Genomic DNA, 17654 nt, shown 5'->3' on the forward strand with positions numbered 1-17654 from the left:
AAATACGAGTCACGAAGCTAACAACAAATAATCATTTTATTGAAACGCTGAACTGTTTTGCCTTTCTCATATGGAAAGGTTATACAATCACTTGAAAATCGAATAGTAAAAATTGACCAAGTGTCATATGCCATTCCACTCAGTTCGTCGAGCTGAGCAATCTATCTTTGTGTGTGTGTTTCTCGAAAATGACTTAATCGATGTTGACCAACTTAGATTCAAATGAAAGGTTCTACACGGAATTCTTGAATTTCATCCGGATCCGACTTCCGGTTCCGGAATGATACAGCAAAGTGTGTTAAAAATTGTGTACGTCACTTAAAGAGTCGAAACAAAAAAAGTAAAAAGTTTTCTAAATTGGTCTCGAAAGTATTCCCGGTTTTCGAATAACGACGGCAGATAATAGTCATACACTCAAAAAAGGATCTCACTTACTTTTACACTTAGTCCGGTATTCCTAATCTTAGGTTCAAATGAATGATCTTATGCTCCTACCGAAAATTAAACATATTTTTCGGTTGCAATTAAAATCATGTTAGTTGATGGCCATACGAACCAACTTCGATTATACGTTCTCGGGTTCTAGTGCCCGAAATACTTACAATAGTGGAACTCACTTCGTTTTCTCATCGATGTCAGAGAACTGTTCCATTCTGTAGGTTATACTAGTTATTGCACAAATAATCTCTTTGGTTTATTTTAAGAATCGGAGAGAAATGTTTTTAATAGTATACCAAAGTATTATATATGAGAATATGATTGATGTGAGAAAAGGATCATTACACCACTATGTTGTATTAAAACAGGTTTTTGACTGTTTTATTCAGTGTGAACATATGGTAACAGTGTAAAGCTATGGTAGAGTTTTTTCGCCTATTCGCCACTAATGGCGCTACTTGTAATCGTGCACGGTCCCTATATCGTTAAAGATTTTGAAACGCACACACACCCACTCGTTCGCGGCTTCCCACTTTATCAGATCTCAATGAATTTCGACGAGCAATTTTCATGTGGAAATCATAATGAATTCCGAATAAACTCCAACACCAGTGCAATAACCAATTCCGAATAAATTTCGCCTCCAACCGCTTGGTTCGGAAATTTATCGGAATTGAGTGAGAACAAGGGGCAAATCACTCTAAACTCTAGACAATCTCATACTAATAAACTCATGTCATTCCAAAATAATTTTCTCTAATCTCATTTAATCCCAACTAGTCTAGATAAGTTTGGGTAATTTAAAACTAATCCAACCTAGTTTTGCCTAATCTTGTTTGAAGTGTATCTGTCATTCGAGCTCCCACGCAGAGATGCCATTTATACAGATTTATCTGTATTATACAGATTTTTACATGCGTATACAGATTTAATACAGAGTACAGATTTTATACAGATTTCTCAAATTAAATACAGATTTATACAGATACCACAAAAAGTAAGAAAGAAATAATGAAACTTTTCCGTCTGAGCGTGTTTGATTGCACATATTAAAATGAAAATTTTTTCGTGCAGCGTCATGAAACTTTATTGTCAGACTGAAAAGTTGTATAACCTGACTTGACGTTGCGTATTGGGCGTTTGAATTCCAAGTCATCATTTTCAAACGAAAAAAGTATATGGATTTACAATTCAATTGTGGTTGATACCAAAAACAATTAAATTTCGTCGTTGAATGTTCTTGTCAGTGCGGCAAGGACTTACGATATAAAGGAATGCTCCTTGCATCTGCCATTCTATAACAATAATCTAATGGAACAACATCTTTAAACATCATTTTATTTCCGAAATTTCCTTCCTTTAGTGAATACAGATAAATACAGATTTTTTATATAAAGCAATGCAGATTTTCTATGAAAATATCTGTCATCTCTGCTCCCACGTTTACAGCTTCTTATGTCAAAATATTGCATTTCCAGATCTCGGCTAAACTTCTCTAATCCCATTCTAATCCAGCGAGATCCCTGCTAAACTTTTTTACTCCCGGTAGAACTTGTTTGAGTTCAGACAAAGTTTAGAGTGATTTGCCCCTTGAGTGAGAAGATGCGGACTGCATTGTCAGTTCGTTTTCATCTCATTCTTTTCCAATTTTGCACGTTTTCATGCTGATTTGCAGTTTATTTCTAAATGAAAAAAATATATATAACTGAATACATAAATTTAAGTCTTCAAGTTTTCAGGATATACATAACTAGTAAACATCACGTAATTCTTAGAATTCCAGCATAAACTGTTGAAATTCGGTAGAAATTAACCAAAAAGGCCTACTCAGCATCATCCATTTCTCTAGCTGGAGTGTAATGAAATCACGTAAGTCGCTTAACGTTTACACTAACACATTCATACGATAAATTTTCATTTGGTATTAATGAAAATCATCGCATTATGTAATTTTATTGTTAAATTGAAAGTATGAGCCCAAAGAACAGACATTTAAGCTGCGCATGATTTTGCACGCATGAAGAAGGGGAGAGAAATGTCAAAGTCGTTCGCGCCAAAATAGCAGCACTGCGCACCCATACAATTGACATGATATGTTGAATGTGATGCCGTGCGAAGGCGTTGCTGAACTTAAGATTGATTTCGCTCCAAGCTGACAGGGTCTGACGCAGATCAACTCTTTGTTTATATGTCATACACTTTTTTGCAAGCTCAAATGACAGATACACTTCAAACAAGATTAGGCAAAACTAGGTTGTATTAGTTCAAAACTACCCAAACTTATCTAGACTAGTTGGGATTAAATGAGATTAGAGAAGATTAGCGGCCCTTACACGATCATTAAAAGTGTCATTACTAAGTAATGACACTTCTGCTCAAACGCTCGTCATTACTGCATTACTGTACATCATTACTTTTTAGCATTACACGTTCATTATTAATGATGAGTATTTGTAACTATTCCAGCACGGGGCTTGTAACCAGAATAGCTTTCCCTCAGCAATTAAAGAATATTAGCAATATTCTTTATCTTCGTTTAGCCGAAAATAAATATTATTTGCCATTGAAACGTTAAGGTTTGTCATTTCCAGATTTTTTTTTAACGTACAGTTTTGAAGAGAATGTTTACTTCATGGCTGCCAAATTCTCTCATCTAATACAACTGATGATTTCAGCACTTCTACAAAAAATAAGAAAAAGAAATAATGTTGGTAATGATGGAAAATCCGGAATTCCATCATTACTCGTGTCATTACTCAACTCGCAGACCTTACACGATCATTAAAAGTGGCATTACTTTTTAGTAATGACACTTTTAATGATCGTGTAAGGGACGCTATTATTATGGAATGAAATGAAGACAAACACGAGAAAAGGTCCTAAGTGCAAATGATAATTTCTCTTTGTTTACTTTCTCTTTCGAGTATTACGGTCCAATCATCAATCTTACCATCTAACACTTCACATAGGATAATATCAAAAACCATCAACTTTTGATATGCACTGTAGAATTTGTTGGAAATTACTGGAATTTTCCGTAATAATTGAAAGAGAAAGTAAACCAAGAGAAACTGTCATTTGCACTTGGGACCTTTTCTAATGTTCATCGAGAGATGAGTTTATTAGTATGAGATTTGTTTAGAGTGATTTGCCCCTAGGTAAAACCTTTTGAATATCGGTGAAAATATGATTATTCACGTGTTTTCATCAACCGTATGATTAAAAAAAATTATATACTTGAATCGAATAGTAACATACAAAATCATATGAAAATTTGGTAAAAAATAGAACCACTGCGCATCCATACAATAGCGCTACGATCAGGCTGATGTCATGCTCATTCGATTAGATAATCGGATAGATAATTGGACCGATTATAACGCTGCGATCGGGCCGGCATCGGACAATTTTGCATCATTTATCAACCGCGTCAACCTTAAATATTGGCATTACCTGCGGCATCATCGGGCTGACATTCGATGTTCTGGAATTTACTAGGTTTAGTATGAATTTTGAATCAAAGCGCACTTCGACAAAACAACTCCGATCTGTCAAAAATGAATGAGAAACAGCAATTTTCGTTCGATTTTACTTTATACATCGAATGCGCGTTTTCGATCACTTAAGATTTGATTACGCATTTGGTATTCTAATGCTTTATTTTGACATTAACTTAATGATGCATTTTAGTCGAATTTTTATCAATACGCATTTGTGATGTATTGATACACACCGAATCTCGGCAAAACTTTATCAAGATTTGAACATCCGAGTGCTAGGCAAACATTAAAACAACTGAAATTCTCGGTATTTTTATTTGACAGATAATATACTTCTACCGAGATTTTCGGTTTTGAGAAAACTGTAAACTACCGAGATCTTCGTCGCTTTCGGAAAAAAATTACCAAAATTATCGGTGTTCAAGCATGTGAGCTAATGCCGAGATTTTAAGCAATTAATTAAAACAAAATTTCAAATATAAAATAAACATTCCAGTTAAAACTTGTTATCATTGATTTATTTATTTCAACATTATGTTGGCTGTTGAACTAATAGGCTAGGAAATGTAAATTAAGAAAAACTATGTCCCATGAATAAAATATTGCCAAAAATATACGCCGTAGAATGGGTGCACTTCCATGTTATTCACAGTAGAGAACAAAATTCGATTTTCCGCAGAAAATCAGATTCCGACTACAATGAAAGTAATGGCTCAATGAAACATTGAATATTCAAAGAAATATATCATACCGGATTACAATCAATTTCATGCAGTAGATTAGCGTTGCAAGTAAAAATGCTCTGGGGAATATGCACTAGGTAGTATTTAGTAAGTGTTCTTTTTTCATCGTTCATAAACGTTTTCCAGACCCTACCTATTCTTCACTTTCAATTTCTGTTTAAGTATAATTTGAAACAAAACAACAAGCGTGTAATTACTACATGTGTCATTACTATGACATTATTGGTTTATGTATAAATTAACACAAGTCACGATATCATAGATATTGAGGATTTTTGCAGCTTATTAGATTTTTTATCGTGACGTCACAAATGAACAAGAATTTATTCTTGACAGCTCAGCAGTTCTGTTTACAAAAAAGCTTTAAAAAAATCGAGGAACACACCCGAATAAAAAATATTGTAGAAAAACATTACGATTTGCTGTTACAAAACTTTACACAATTTTGCTTTGACCATTGAATAATATTTTAATGTTTTGTTATACACTATTCAATAATTTGTGAATATTCTTTTTACAATAGAATGTACATGTTGTCATAAAATTTTCTCATGCATGTTTTCTTGGAAAACCATCAAATATACAGTTTGCATATTGTTTGAAACACCACGTGTACAATAAATACAATTATAGAATCGTAGAAACAATATATTGAATCGTAGGAAATGAAAAAAAACTACAATAAAATGTATTGTAAGAAATAGATCTATTTGTGAATCAATTCTTTTTGTTGTAAAATCAATGGTTTATTTTTTTACGGGCATCTCAAACAGAAAAAAAGATTCCAGAAAATGCTCTTCTTATTCAGTGAATTTCTGGTAGCGTGTAGGTGCATCGCCATTGAACTGAATATATATCAAATTGTGTTCAAACCAAAGTTGCCAAACATTTTTAGTGTGTTTCTATATTTCTTATTTTTACATTCTGTATTTTTATTAAACAAAATTATTAAAGTTTATCACTTTAACGAATTCCCTAAACATAACCATGTTTTAAGAATGAAAATGAAATATGCCTTTGATCATTAAAATTGCTTTCAACATGCGATGACAACATATATGAAAAGCTATCATCTCTACTCAGCATACGCTTCCAGGTAAACCTGGAAATATGGCAACGCTGAATTTAACGTTAACAATCTGGAAGGAAAAAATTGAAAAAGTGAACACGACGTTTTCTTTTCATTGTGGTGTCATTTAATGGACGACTAAGAACAAACACGACTTTTGTTAGGCATTGTCTTTTTAAATTATTACAAAAGGTTAGTTTGAGCATGATTAATATTCCAAATTAACAAATATATTTGATTGCTATTACAGTATATAATATACAGTCGTAAACATGGCGGATTTCCTCGATTCTGAAGCTGAGGAAAGCGAGCAAGAGGATGAATTAGATCGTAAAACTTCACGAAAAAATAAAGCACTGAGTGATAGCGAAGATGAAGAAGAGGATGATGAGGATCGACTACGCGAAGAACTAAAGGATCTTATAGACGATAATCCCATCGAAGAAGATGATAGCGGTGGTGATTCCGACGCTTCTGGTGGTAAAACCAAGAGGAAGAAAAGTGACGACGAAGACGAACTTGATGATCGGCTGGAAGATGAGGATTATGATCTAATCGAAGAAAATCTTGGCGTAAAAGTGGAACGGAAACGTTTTAAAAGGTTGAAAAAGATTACGGACGAAGCAAGCGACGATGAGGAACAGATTGATAGCGGATTCAACCGAGAAGTAATTGCTGAGCAGTTGTTTGAAGGCTCCGCGGATGAGGAGGAAGACGTTCAGTCGGTTGAAAATCGTGATGTGATATTGGCAACAGCAGACAATCAAGACGACGAAGAAGATGAGGAATCGGACGCCGATGATTTCATTGTTGACGACGACGGAGTTCCCATAAGTGATAAACGAAAGAAAAAGAAACACATCTTCACTGATGCGTCTCTTCAGGAAGGTCAAGATATTTTTGGCGTTGATTTCGATTACGAAGAATTTGATAAATATGATGACGACGAATATGAGTACGAATCGGAAGTCGATGACGATTTCGAGGAAGATGGAGAAGTTAGCGAACGACCAAGGAAACCCAAAAAACAAAGTCGCAAAAAATCAACTAAAAAAACCATTTTTGATATCTTCGAACCGAGTGAATTGAAGCGGGGCCATTTCACTGATTTAGACATTGAAATTCGTAAAACTGACATACCTGAGCGAATGCAGTTACGAGATGTTCCTCTCACGATGGTACCGGAGGGAACCAATGAATTGGAAGATGAAGCCCAATGGATTTATAAGCAAGCATTCTGCAAGGCTCCGATCTCAAATCAAGAAACATTTACTCGGAAGACGTCATCTGCTATTCCCAAAATAAAACAAGCCTTAGATTTTATGCGAAACCAAAACTTGGAAGTTCCATTCATTGCATTCTATCGTAAGGAATATGTTCAGCCAGATTTGAACATCAATGATTTATGGAAAGTGTACAAATATGACGCAAAATGGTGTCAACTGGCAGCGAGAAAGAAAAACTTGCTGAAACTGTTTGAAAATATGCGAAAGTATCAGTTGGATTTACTAATGGCTACACCTGATGATGCGATTCCGGAAGACATGAGAATCATTAGAGACGATGACATTGAAAGATTGAAGTATGCTCAATCGCAAGAAGAACTGAAAGACGTGCATAATCAGTTTTTGTTGTACTATTCACATGCCATTCCGCCTATGTATAAGCATATCAGACAAACTGAAAGGAATCGTATTCAACAAATGAACGAGGCTCGAAAAATCGCAATGGAAGAAACCGATGACACGGACGATCCGAAAATCATAGACGAATATGTCCCGGATGATAATGTCAAACTCACTATTGGATCCGGTCCGTATGCCATGTGCAGAAAAGGTGGCCTTTGTGGATTGGCAAAACGATTTGGGTTAACACCAGAGCATTTCGCAGAAAACGTTCGCGATAGCTACCAACGACATGATGTCCAACAAGAGCCAGGTGATCCGACAGATACTGCTAAAGAATACGTAAATAATCGTTTTACTTCTGTGGAGGATGTATTGCATGCGGGGAAGTTTATGGTGGCGCGACAAATTGCAAAGGAACCGTTGCTCCGGAAATGTTTGAGAGAGCTGTACTTCGAACGAGCAAAAATTTCAGTTCGACCCACGAAGAAAGGAATCAAGGAGGTAGATGAAAATCATCCCTGTTATGCAATGAAATATTTAAAAAACAAACCTGTCCGAGATTTTGTTGGAGATCAGTATTTAAAATTAAAGATTGCTCAAGACGATAAGCTATTAACAATAACGATGTCCGAGCATGCTGAACTAATAGACGAGATGAAAACTCTGTACTACAAAGACGAATTTTCTAAAAATGTTCAGGAGTGGAACAAATTACGATCGGAATGTGTAGAGCTGGCTTTGAAAGCAATGGTATTTCCGGAACTGAGCAGAGAATTGCAATCCATTCTGCTGCAGGAATCGAAGGAAGCAGTAATGAAAATATGTTGCCGTAAACTTTACAACTGGATAAAAGTAGCGCCTTTTAATCCGGGATTCGAGAACGATGACAACGACGATTATGAATGGGACACATCGCGTGGAATTCGTGCTATGGGAATCGCGTTCGTTCCGGACTTTTCGCAAGCCGCGTTCGGTGCCGTGACTACTCCAGAGGGCGATGTGAATGATTATTTGCGAATTCCGCATCTATTGAAACGGAAATTTGCCCACAGAGAGGAAGAGAAATCAATGAAACAATCAGACCTGCAATCAATAATCGATTTCTTAAAAAATAAGAAACCACATGTAATTGTGATCGGTGGTGAGTCAAAAGAAGCTTTGATGGTTCAGAAAGATCTGCAAGAGTGTGTCAAGATTCTCACAGATGAAGAACAATTTCCCGAGATCCCCGTTGAAATCATCGATAATGAACTAGCAAAGATTTATTCTAATTCTATCAAAGGCTCTTCTGATTTTCGTGAATACCCTTTACTACTACGACAAGCAATTTCGTTGGCAAGAAGAATTCAAGATCCGCTAATTGAATTTTCTCAGCTTTGCACCGCTGATGATGAAATATTATGTTTACGTTATCACAGCTTGCAAGATCATCTGATAAAGGAAGAGCTTCTGGAGAATCTATACATTGAGTTCATCAATCGAACTAACGAAGTGGGAGTCGACATTAACCTTACGGTGCAGAATTCACGTACGATCAATTTGATGCAATTTATATGCGGTTTAGGACCGAGAAAAGGGTTGGCGCTTATCAAAGTGCTGAAGCAAACGAACCAGCGGTTAGAAAATCGTACTCAGCTTGTCACCGCTTGTCACATGGGTCCCAAGGTGTTCATCAATTGTTCAGGATTTATTAAAATAGATACGAACTCGCTAGGCGATAGCACCGAAGCGTACGTGGAGGTGTTAGATGGTTCGCGTGTACATCCTGAAACATATGAGTGGGCCCGTAAAATGGCAGTAGATGCACTGGAGTATGACGATGAAGATGCCAATCCGGCAGGAGCGTTAGAAGAAATTTTGGAATCACCAGAACGTTTAAAAGATTTGGACTTGGACGCGTTTGCAGTCGAACTTGAGCGGCAAGGTTTTGGCAATAAGAGTATCACGTTATATGATATTCGGGCGGAGCTGAATTCCAGGTATAAAGATCTTCGCACCCCATTCCGTACACTAACCCCGGAAGAGCTCTTCGATCATTTAACAAAAGAGACACCGGAAACTTTGTACGTTGGTAGAATAATGCTTGCTACTGTGATTGGCATTAGTCACCGTAAACCGCAGGGCGATCAATTGGATCAGGCAAATCCCGTCAGAAACGATGAAACTGGTCTCTGGCAATGTCCATTTTGTATGCAAAACGAATTTCCCGAGCTGTCGGAAGTGTGGAACCATTTTGATGCTGGAGAATGTCCCGGACAAGCAACTGGTGTCCGTCTGAGATTCGATAATGGTCTTTCTGGGTTCATACACATCAAAAATATTTCGGATAAACATGTTAAAAATCCGGAAGAACGCGTACAAATCGGTCAAACTATCCACGTACGTGTGATTAAAATAGATGTCGAAAAATTTTCCTTGGACTGTTCCTCAAAGACTTCCGATTTAACAGACAGAAATAACGAATGGCGACCGCGCAGAGATCAATTTTATGATCAAGATGCTGACAACGTCGATAGCAAAGCAGACACTGGTGCAAGAACGAAACCGCCAAGGCAGCAATATACAAAACGAGTTATTGTGCACCCATCGTTCCATAACATTTCGTATGCTGAAGCGTTGAAAATTTTGGATAAGCTAGATCAGGGCGAGGTAATTGTAAGACCTTCCAGTAAAGGCACTGATCACATTACAGCAACTTGGAAAGTGACAACCGACATCTATCAGCACATTGACATTCGCGAGGAATCCAAGGAAAATGTTTTCAGCTTAGGGCAGTCACTGTGGATTGGCAATGAAGAATTTGAAGATTTGGATGAAATTATCGCTAGATATATAAATCCGATGGCATCCTTCGTAAGAGACATCCTGGGTTATAAATATTACAAGGATACCAATGGTGGCATGAAGGACAAAGCGGAGGAAATCATTAAAGAGGAAAAGGCTAAAAATCCAAATAAAATACATTATGTTTTGTCCGTAGCCAAAAACTACCCTGGCAAGTTTCTGCTGTCGTACTTACCGCGAACAAAATTCAAGCACGAGTACATAACGGTTACTCCTGAAGGGTACAGATTCAGACAGCAGTGTTTTGATTCCATTAACTTTCTAATAAAGTGGTTCAAGGAACATTTCCGAGATCCGATACCTTCTCCGGTTAGCACTCCCCGGGATAATACGGCATCCGTACGTACCCCGTACTTTGGAACACCGAAATATCATGGCGACACTGGTAAAAAAAATACCCAGAACATGCACCAGATGTCGAGTGCGTTATCACAAACGTCAGGCAAGAGTCCACACTACGCATACACACCGGGCGACTTTGGAAGTGTCAGCAACCACGTGACTACGCCATATACTCCGAGTGGTCAAACGCCGTATATGACACCATATCAGCAAACTCCTTCTTCCCACACTCCACAGTTTGGAGCTACTCCACACAAATACCCACATGAAAATCGGTTCAGCAAAGGAGAATATGATAATTCATCTGCGCAAAATAAAACAACTCCACTGTCGCCATATTCTGAGAGCAGCATGGGTTCGTCGCAAAAACGGAATAACAATTGGAAGAAGGTAGTGAATTCCTGGACACCGAAGGAAAACCAAAGCAATCCTTTGGCTGGTTCACATAAAAGTGCTGAACAACGCCCTTCGAACGAACATCACATTGCTAGTAATTCTGGTAATCGTCGCCGTTTCAACAAACAAGAAGATTTTGCTAATCCTCGTATGGCCCGTACTGTTCCGAAATCAATCGATAACTCACACAGCACAACATTAGGTGATTCAACGCCGCTTTGGGATGAATAAAATGTGCATTATTGTTATGGATATGTCGGCGCGTTTCTAATAAAACTAAAGTTTTATGATACATAACATAATAAAAACCTGTTTTAATTCAACTATTGGTGTAATGATGTCTTTCTCCAATTCGTTCATCTTAACAGAGATTCTTTAAAAAGAATGGAACAACTTTCACATAATCTTATATGTTTGATATTATTCGATTAATTTTATAATGTTTTTCTCTTTCATATTGGGATATAGCGCTTTGAAGTAAAATCAGTTGTTAGGATGCATTACTGTTTCAAACATGCAATCAAAGTCTCACTCTTACAATTCAATGGAATCTAAACGGTTTGCGCAATTGCTTAGGTGACTTACAGCTAATGATTGTCAAATTTCGACCCATATGCCTTGCGCTACAGGAAACACATGTTAGAAACGGCACATGTCCTGGACAGTGGTTTGGGATAGATTATACCTGGGATGCTGCGAGCGGTAGCAATTTGTACCAAACTGTTGGTCTTGGAATCAGATCAGACATCCCATCGACGCCAATCAAATTGAATACTGAACTCATCGTTGCCGCAAGAATTATTCACTATCCGATAAGAATTACCGTCGTCTCTATATATGTCCCCCAAAATGTCCGAGACTTTCGTAACAAACTCGAAGCACTAGAAAACAACAATGCTGTAATCCTCAATGATGGTAGGATAACCTTCATTCGAGGACATACTACTTCGGCACTCGATCTCTCAATAGTATCAAATGACATAGTGGGGGTTTGTGGGTGGTCAGTTTTGGATGACATTGGAAGCAGTGATCACCTCCCTATACAAATTTCTTTCGACAAGCAACCAATCAACGTGTCTCGCCGACGTCGATGGGTTTTTGAGCGTGCCGACTGGAATGCATATGAACAAAGTATCGAGAATTCTCTTAACCCGGAATGCACATACTCACCAGATGCCATCGGTAATATATTGACACAAGTCGCCAAAGAATGCATTCCCCGCACAAGCGGAGTTCCTCCGAAGCGCGCCGTGTATTGGTGGTGCCCCGAAGTTGAAAAAGCAATTAAATCCCGCCGTAAGGCCCTTCGTATTTTAAAAAAGACCCTTACTCATCACCCACTGTGGAATGCTAGAGCTACCGAATTTCGAAACAAACGTAACCAGGCTAGAAAAGCAATTGTGGACGCCAAAAGTATGAGCTGGGCCAAGTTCCTTGATGGGATTCATCCCGAGACTTCAACTAGTGAACTATGGAGACGCGTTAATGCTCTGAGTGGTAAAAGAAGACACACAGGTTTTTCGATGATGATGAATGATCTGGCTACCGTACAGCCAGATGAAATAGCGAAAGCATTGGGACAACATTTTGCTTCACTGTCTGCTACCGCATCTCTGCCACCTAAATTCCTTTCCATTAAAAGTCATGTTGAATTATCTCCAGTTTTATTTTCCCCCAATTCGAGCTCAGTAGAAAATCAACCTTTTTCGGCATATGAACTGACCGTGGCTCTTTCGAAAGGACGTGGTAAAGCAACCGGCATTGACAACATCGGGTATCCTCTACTTCGACATATGCCTCCCATAGCCAAAAAAAATTTACTAGACAGTTTCAATAGGATTTGGCAAGGTGATCCATTGCCAGAATCATGGAAAACAGCCTTAGTCATTCCTATCCCAAAAAGAACCCAAGGAACCAGAACAGCCAAAGATTTTCGCCCGATCAGTCTGCTACCATGTATAGGAAAGACTCTTGAGCGAATGGTCAATCATAGACTAATTACTTTTTTGGAAGACAAGCAATTGTTGGACTACCGACAACATGCATTCCGTAAAGGAATGGGATCCGGTTCTTATTTCGGATCTCTGGCTGAAATTCTTGCTCAGGCCATGGCGGATGGCCTTCACACTGACATGGCCGCCCTAGACATTGATAAGGCATACAATACTATGTGGCGCGAAGGCGTTCTCCGTCAACTACACAGTTGGGGGATCGAAGGTAACCTTGGATACTATATCAAACGTTTCTTAACAAATCGAAGCTTTCGTGTAGGTATTTGAGGGTATCAATCAGAGATTTTTACGGAAGAAAACGGTGTTCCCCAAGGATCAGTCTTATCCGTCACACTATTTCTAATAAGCATGCAAACGATCTTCAAAGTGCTTCCTAAAGGTGTATATATTTTCATTTATGCTGATGATATTGTTTTGTTAGTAACCGGTAAAACGACCGGTCGAATTCGTATCAAACTACAGGCAGCTGTCAACGCAGTCAGCAATTGGGCAACATCCGTTGGTTTCCGCATTTCATCTAGCAAGAGTTTTGTTTCGCACTTTTGTTCCTCTTTTCACCGCGCCACGGATAGGCGTTCACATCGATGGAATGGCTATTCCATTCATCAAAGAACCCCGAGTACTCGGAGTCACTTTTGATCGAAAATTATCTTTTATCCCCCACTTCAGAAAAATTAAAAAAGATTGTGACAGCCGCAAACGATTAGTACGTACTATCAGCTCTCGTCATCCAAGGTGTAACCGACAGCTCTCGATCAATATAAGCAAATCGATTATTTTCAGTCGTATCTATTACGGTATTGAGATTACTTGTACCAAGTTACAAGACCTAACAAATATTTTGGCCCCTACCTATCACGGCCCTATTCGTTCGGCTTCCAACCTTCTGCCTAGTACACCTGCGGAGAGCGCATGTGTGGAGGCTGGAGTCCTTCCGTTACGCTGGTCGGTGGCCTTGGTGGCTTTGCGAAGGGCTCTTAGCTTTCTCGCAAGGACAGCAGGGAATGGCGGGATTTTACACGATATAGCGCACTCTATTTACAGCGAGTTCACCGGACTATCCTTACCAAAACTAGCACGTCTTCATCGTACCCGAGACCGGTGTTGGTACGACACAGCTCCCGATACGGACTCTTCTCTATCTCGCTCAATTCGATCAGGAGCCTCACCGGCTCTTGCACAGATTGCGTACCATCAATTAGTCCATCGCCGATTTTCGAATCATGTCAAAATATTCACTGATGGTTCGAAGGCAAATGAAATGCAATTTGGTTGGCACTTATACGGAGACCACCTAACGTAGCGGTAGTCATTTTCTCGGATTCTTTATCTGTTATTTCCGCCTTGAATTCCGGTGTATCTAACCACCCTTATATACAAGCAATTGAAACCGTCTGTGATTCACTTACTACAATTTGCTGGTTGCTAGGACATTCGGGAATCCGGGGAAATGAAGAAGCTGATCATTTGGCCTCTCTCGGTCGAAATTCGCGATCATTCCTCACTACCGAGGTCCCAGCTGAAGATATCATCAAAAATTTCGATAGATGTATTCATAACCATTTCATATCACATTGGAGAAGTACACAAGGACATTTACAGAAGATCAAAGGAAACCTTGAAAAGTGGACAGATCGGGAATGCCGACTAGAACAACGGATTTTATCTCGATTACGTGTAGGACACACTAGAATTACACACCCTCATTGTATATCGAATTCAGATCCTCCTCACTGCACTGCATGTGATACGAAAATCTCGGTAGAACATATATTAATAAATTGTTCTGAATTTCACAACTTCCGCCTTCGGCATCATCTGCCATCCTCGATTCGAGATGTGCTATCTAACGATCCGGATAAAGAAAAAATACTAATTCAGTTCTTAAAGGAAGCGAACATTTATGATACCTTATAGTCATGATACAACTGGCACATCCGTTTTACCATACGCGGGCCCTCCGCCATCTCTTCGTGGGTTTTGGGGAGGTCGTCCGTAGCCCGAAATATCATTAACAAGCATAATAATAATTCTTGCTGAGTGGTACCATTTTACTGATCTAGACCCTTTAACATTACCGAAAACTAAGGCAAGCTCATTAATCCATAATCTCTCACTCTATTTTTTACAGTTACATGATACGCTGCCTTCGCTAAAAACTATTGGTTTCAACGTACACCCACGAACCTTTCGCCTGACTTCCGGAGGTGTCAAGGAAACATCGTTGCAATCCAGAACACGCCCAATGAAACAGCGATATAGATTAATATGGTGATTCTTCGGAATGTCATGATTCCGACGTACATAATATTTGGGACGAAATACCTTTTTAAAATCCAGTAAAACGACATCATAATCCTATATTTCTAACAATAACAAAGAAAAAAAAACGAATTGTATCGATTATTGGGAAATGACATGTTAAATACACACTCTTCTAATTTAAGTGCAGTGAATGACCGGAAGGTTAAACTGCTAATAAAACAACAACAACAACATTACTGTTTCACAGAGCGTATGGGAGCTTATATTTTGATAATATCATATGCAAGAATTGATTTGTACCAGACCTGTTCTTGGCAGCAAATATGTTTTTTTTTTCATTAGCTCCAGAAAACCTCGTATAAACAAAGTCAGGATTCAACATTCCAATGAAGATCTTGGCTTTCTGTTCCGACAGGCTTCGCAGTCAATTCAAGGCAATTAAAGGACAGTTGTATAGTTAGTGTTATAATCCTAACACAAAAAATCCTTCCAGATCGAGTTTCAAGTATACAACTGACTTTCGAGGCCATGTCCAAAGCGGTCTTGGCGATTTGTTTTTAATAGACTTTAAAAGTAATCCTTAGCGTATTACATGGCTAGTGTTACGATCATGTTGACGTATTTTCTGTTTTGATCCGATATTACTGATTGAGCACTTCTATTTATGCAACTTACACATTCACATTGTTTGTGTATCAAGGTGCAGCTTTGACGTATCGGAAGAGTTTTTGTCATTTGGTACTCCATCGACGTTGTTTGCAGCATACAACTCCATGATTTTTTTTTGTAATGGCCAAATTCAGTCCAAGCACTCTTGCACATAAGTGTCGCTATTCAAGCCACAGGAACAAAAGGCTTGCCACACGAGACATTTCTTTGTGAACATAGAATGCTCAATGTTTTTTAACATCCCAGCTTACCTATCCCAGTTGCCGTGTAATCTTCCTGAGTTTAATTTTTTTAAGTCGACATGGATCTTTATTTTTGAAATAAAATTTTCGATTTGGGAAAGGAATATTTCTCAAAAAAAAAATCTAGATAACACCAGATTCCAGACGTTTCTTGAATATGGCAAAAAAATCCTTAGTTTTACGTTTTCTTTATGCAAATTTTCCTCCCGATACAGTCTTCCTGGCTATCTTCAAATGTTCTCCGGGCATTTTCAATACATTGGCGGCAGTTGATTTGACCGTGTTTAACCCATTATGTCCTAGCGTATGATATATCATACGCAAAACTTCCAATACTTGAATGCATGTTTACTTTAGAAGTTTAATACCTAACATCTTTACTAGAGCACTAGTTGATAGTTTACACTTCTAATTTATTACATGTCAACCAAAGATGTGTTCATGTTATCGGCAATGTTGATTTACTCCTGCTATTTGGTTTAATTTATCTAGGATATTAATTATGTAATGATACAACTGAGTTAACTGTTTAAATGAACCGTATAAGTTTTATTTCTTATAAACCATAGCAATCTTTACCCGCGCGAATAAACCAGAGGATTTCTATCTCCCACGGATAACGTTTCAAATCATTGAATACTACTTAAAATATCACGGGTTGTTTGTGGTATGTGAAGAATTCGATCATCTCGCTACAAAAGGGCTGAATGTCTTGAATAGAACATGAAAATTAGCAATATCAATCAAAAACTTGGTTTTTATGAATTTGAGAATGAATATAATGTTATTGTCATCGAACCCCTCGTCACAGATAGCTGATAACACTGCCATCCTTCCCGGAAAGTCTACCCGTTAGATTAGTAGCGAACGATAACGGTCATACACAGCGAAGACAGGTATAAGAATGAAACAATCGTCAGTAGAGAGGACTATTGTTCTCAGTTGAAAGCACGTTTTGATGCTGCGCGAATTTAATCTTTATATTCATTTACGAAAAAATCTATACTGCAGTTCCTTTGTTGAGGTTTGTAATTGATTCAGGCATTTTCTATAATTCTAATTTGTTATAACCTATGTTTAGAGATACACTTACAATTAACGTAAATCTAAATCTTCACAAAAGAGTAGTGCGTCTCTTGAACTCTAAAAGCGAAGGTAATATTCACCACTATTCATGAATTATAATGCTAATCTATAAATTAATTTAGTGATCAAAGGTGGTACGCGACCGTTATACCGATCAGAATCTTGCCTGTATAAACGACGAGTAAGGGCACTAAACGTAAGAAATTATTATAACCTCAATTAAAAACTCAAATTGAACTCAATTATTATTATTAGGAAATTAAAGTTCGGCGTGAAACGAGTGAATCTACCCATTATTGCTCCGAACGGACATATAGGGCCGCCTGCTAAAAATTTCGGAAATAACGATCTCGAACTCTTGTTACCTGGAGTAACAAATCTTTAATTTCGTTTATCATATGCAAGATGTCGGATCAAGTT

At 38.1% G+C, this 17654-nt stretch overlaps 1 protein-coding gene across 1 annotated transcript; it reads left to right on the forward strand.

Moving 5' to 3' along the window:
- The first annotated feature begins 5816 nt into the window (after window positions 1–5816).
- On the forward strand, window positions 5817–11283 carry LOC131430627 (transcription elongation factor SPT6). Its single transcript, XM_058595733.1, has 2 exons — window positions 5817–5942; window positions 6001–11283. The coding sequence occupies exon 2, from the start codon at window positions 6023–6025 to the stop codon at window positions 11189–11191; it is 5169 nt and encodes a 1722-aa protein (XP_058451716.1). The 5' UTR covers window positions 5817–5942; window positions 6001–6022; the 3' UTR covers window positions 11192–11283.
- Window positions 11284–17654: the final 6371 nt, after the last annotated feature.

The sequence above is a fragment of the Malaya genurostris genome, chromosome 2, assembly GCF_030247185.1.
Source record: "Malaya genurostris strain Urasoe2022 chromosome 2, Malgen_1.1, whole genome shotgun sequence".
In the NCBI taxonomy this organism is placed as follows: Eukaryota; Metazoa; Arthropoda; class Insecta; order Diptera; family Culicidae; genus Malaya; species Malaya genurostris.

Excerpts from the sequence above, each read along its gene's own strand:
- LOC131430627 (XM_058595733.1), top strand. The coding sequence starts at position 6,023 with ATGGCGGATTTCCTCGATTCTGAAGCTGAGGAAAGCGAGCAAGAGGAT.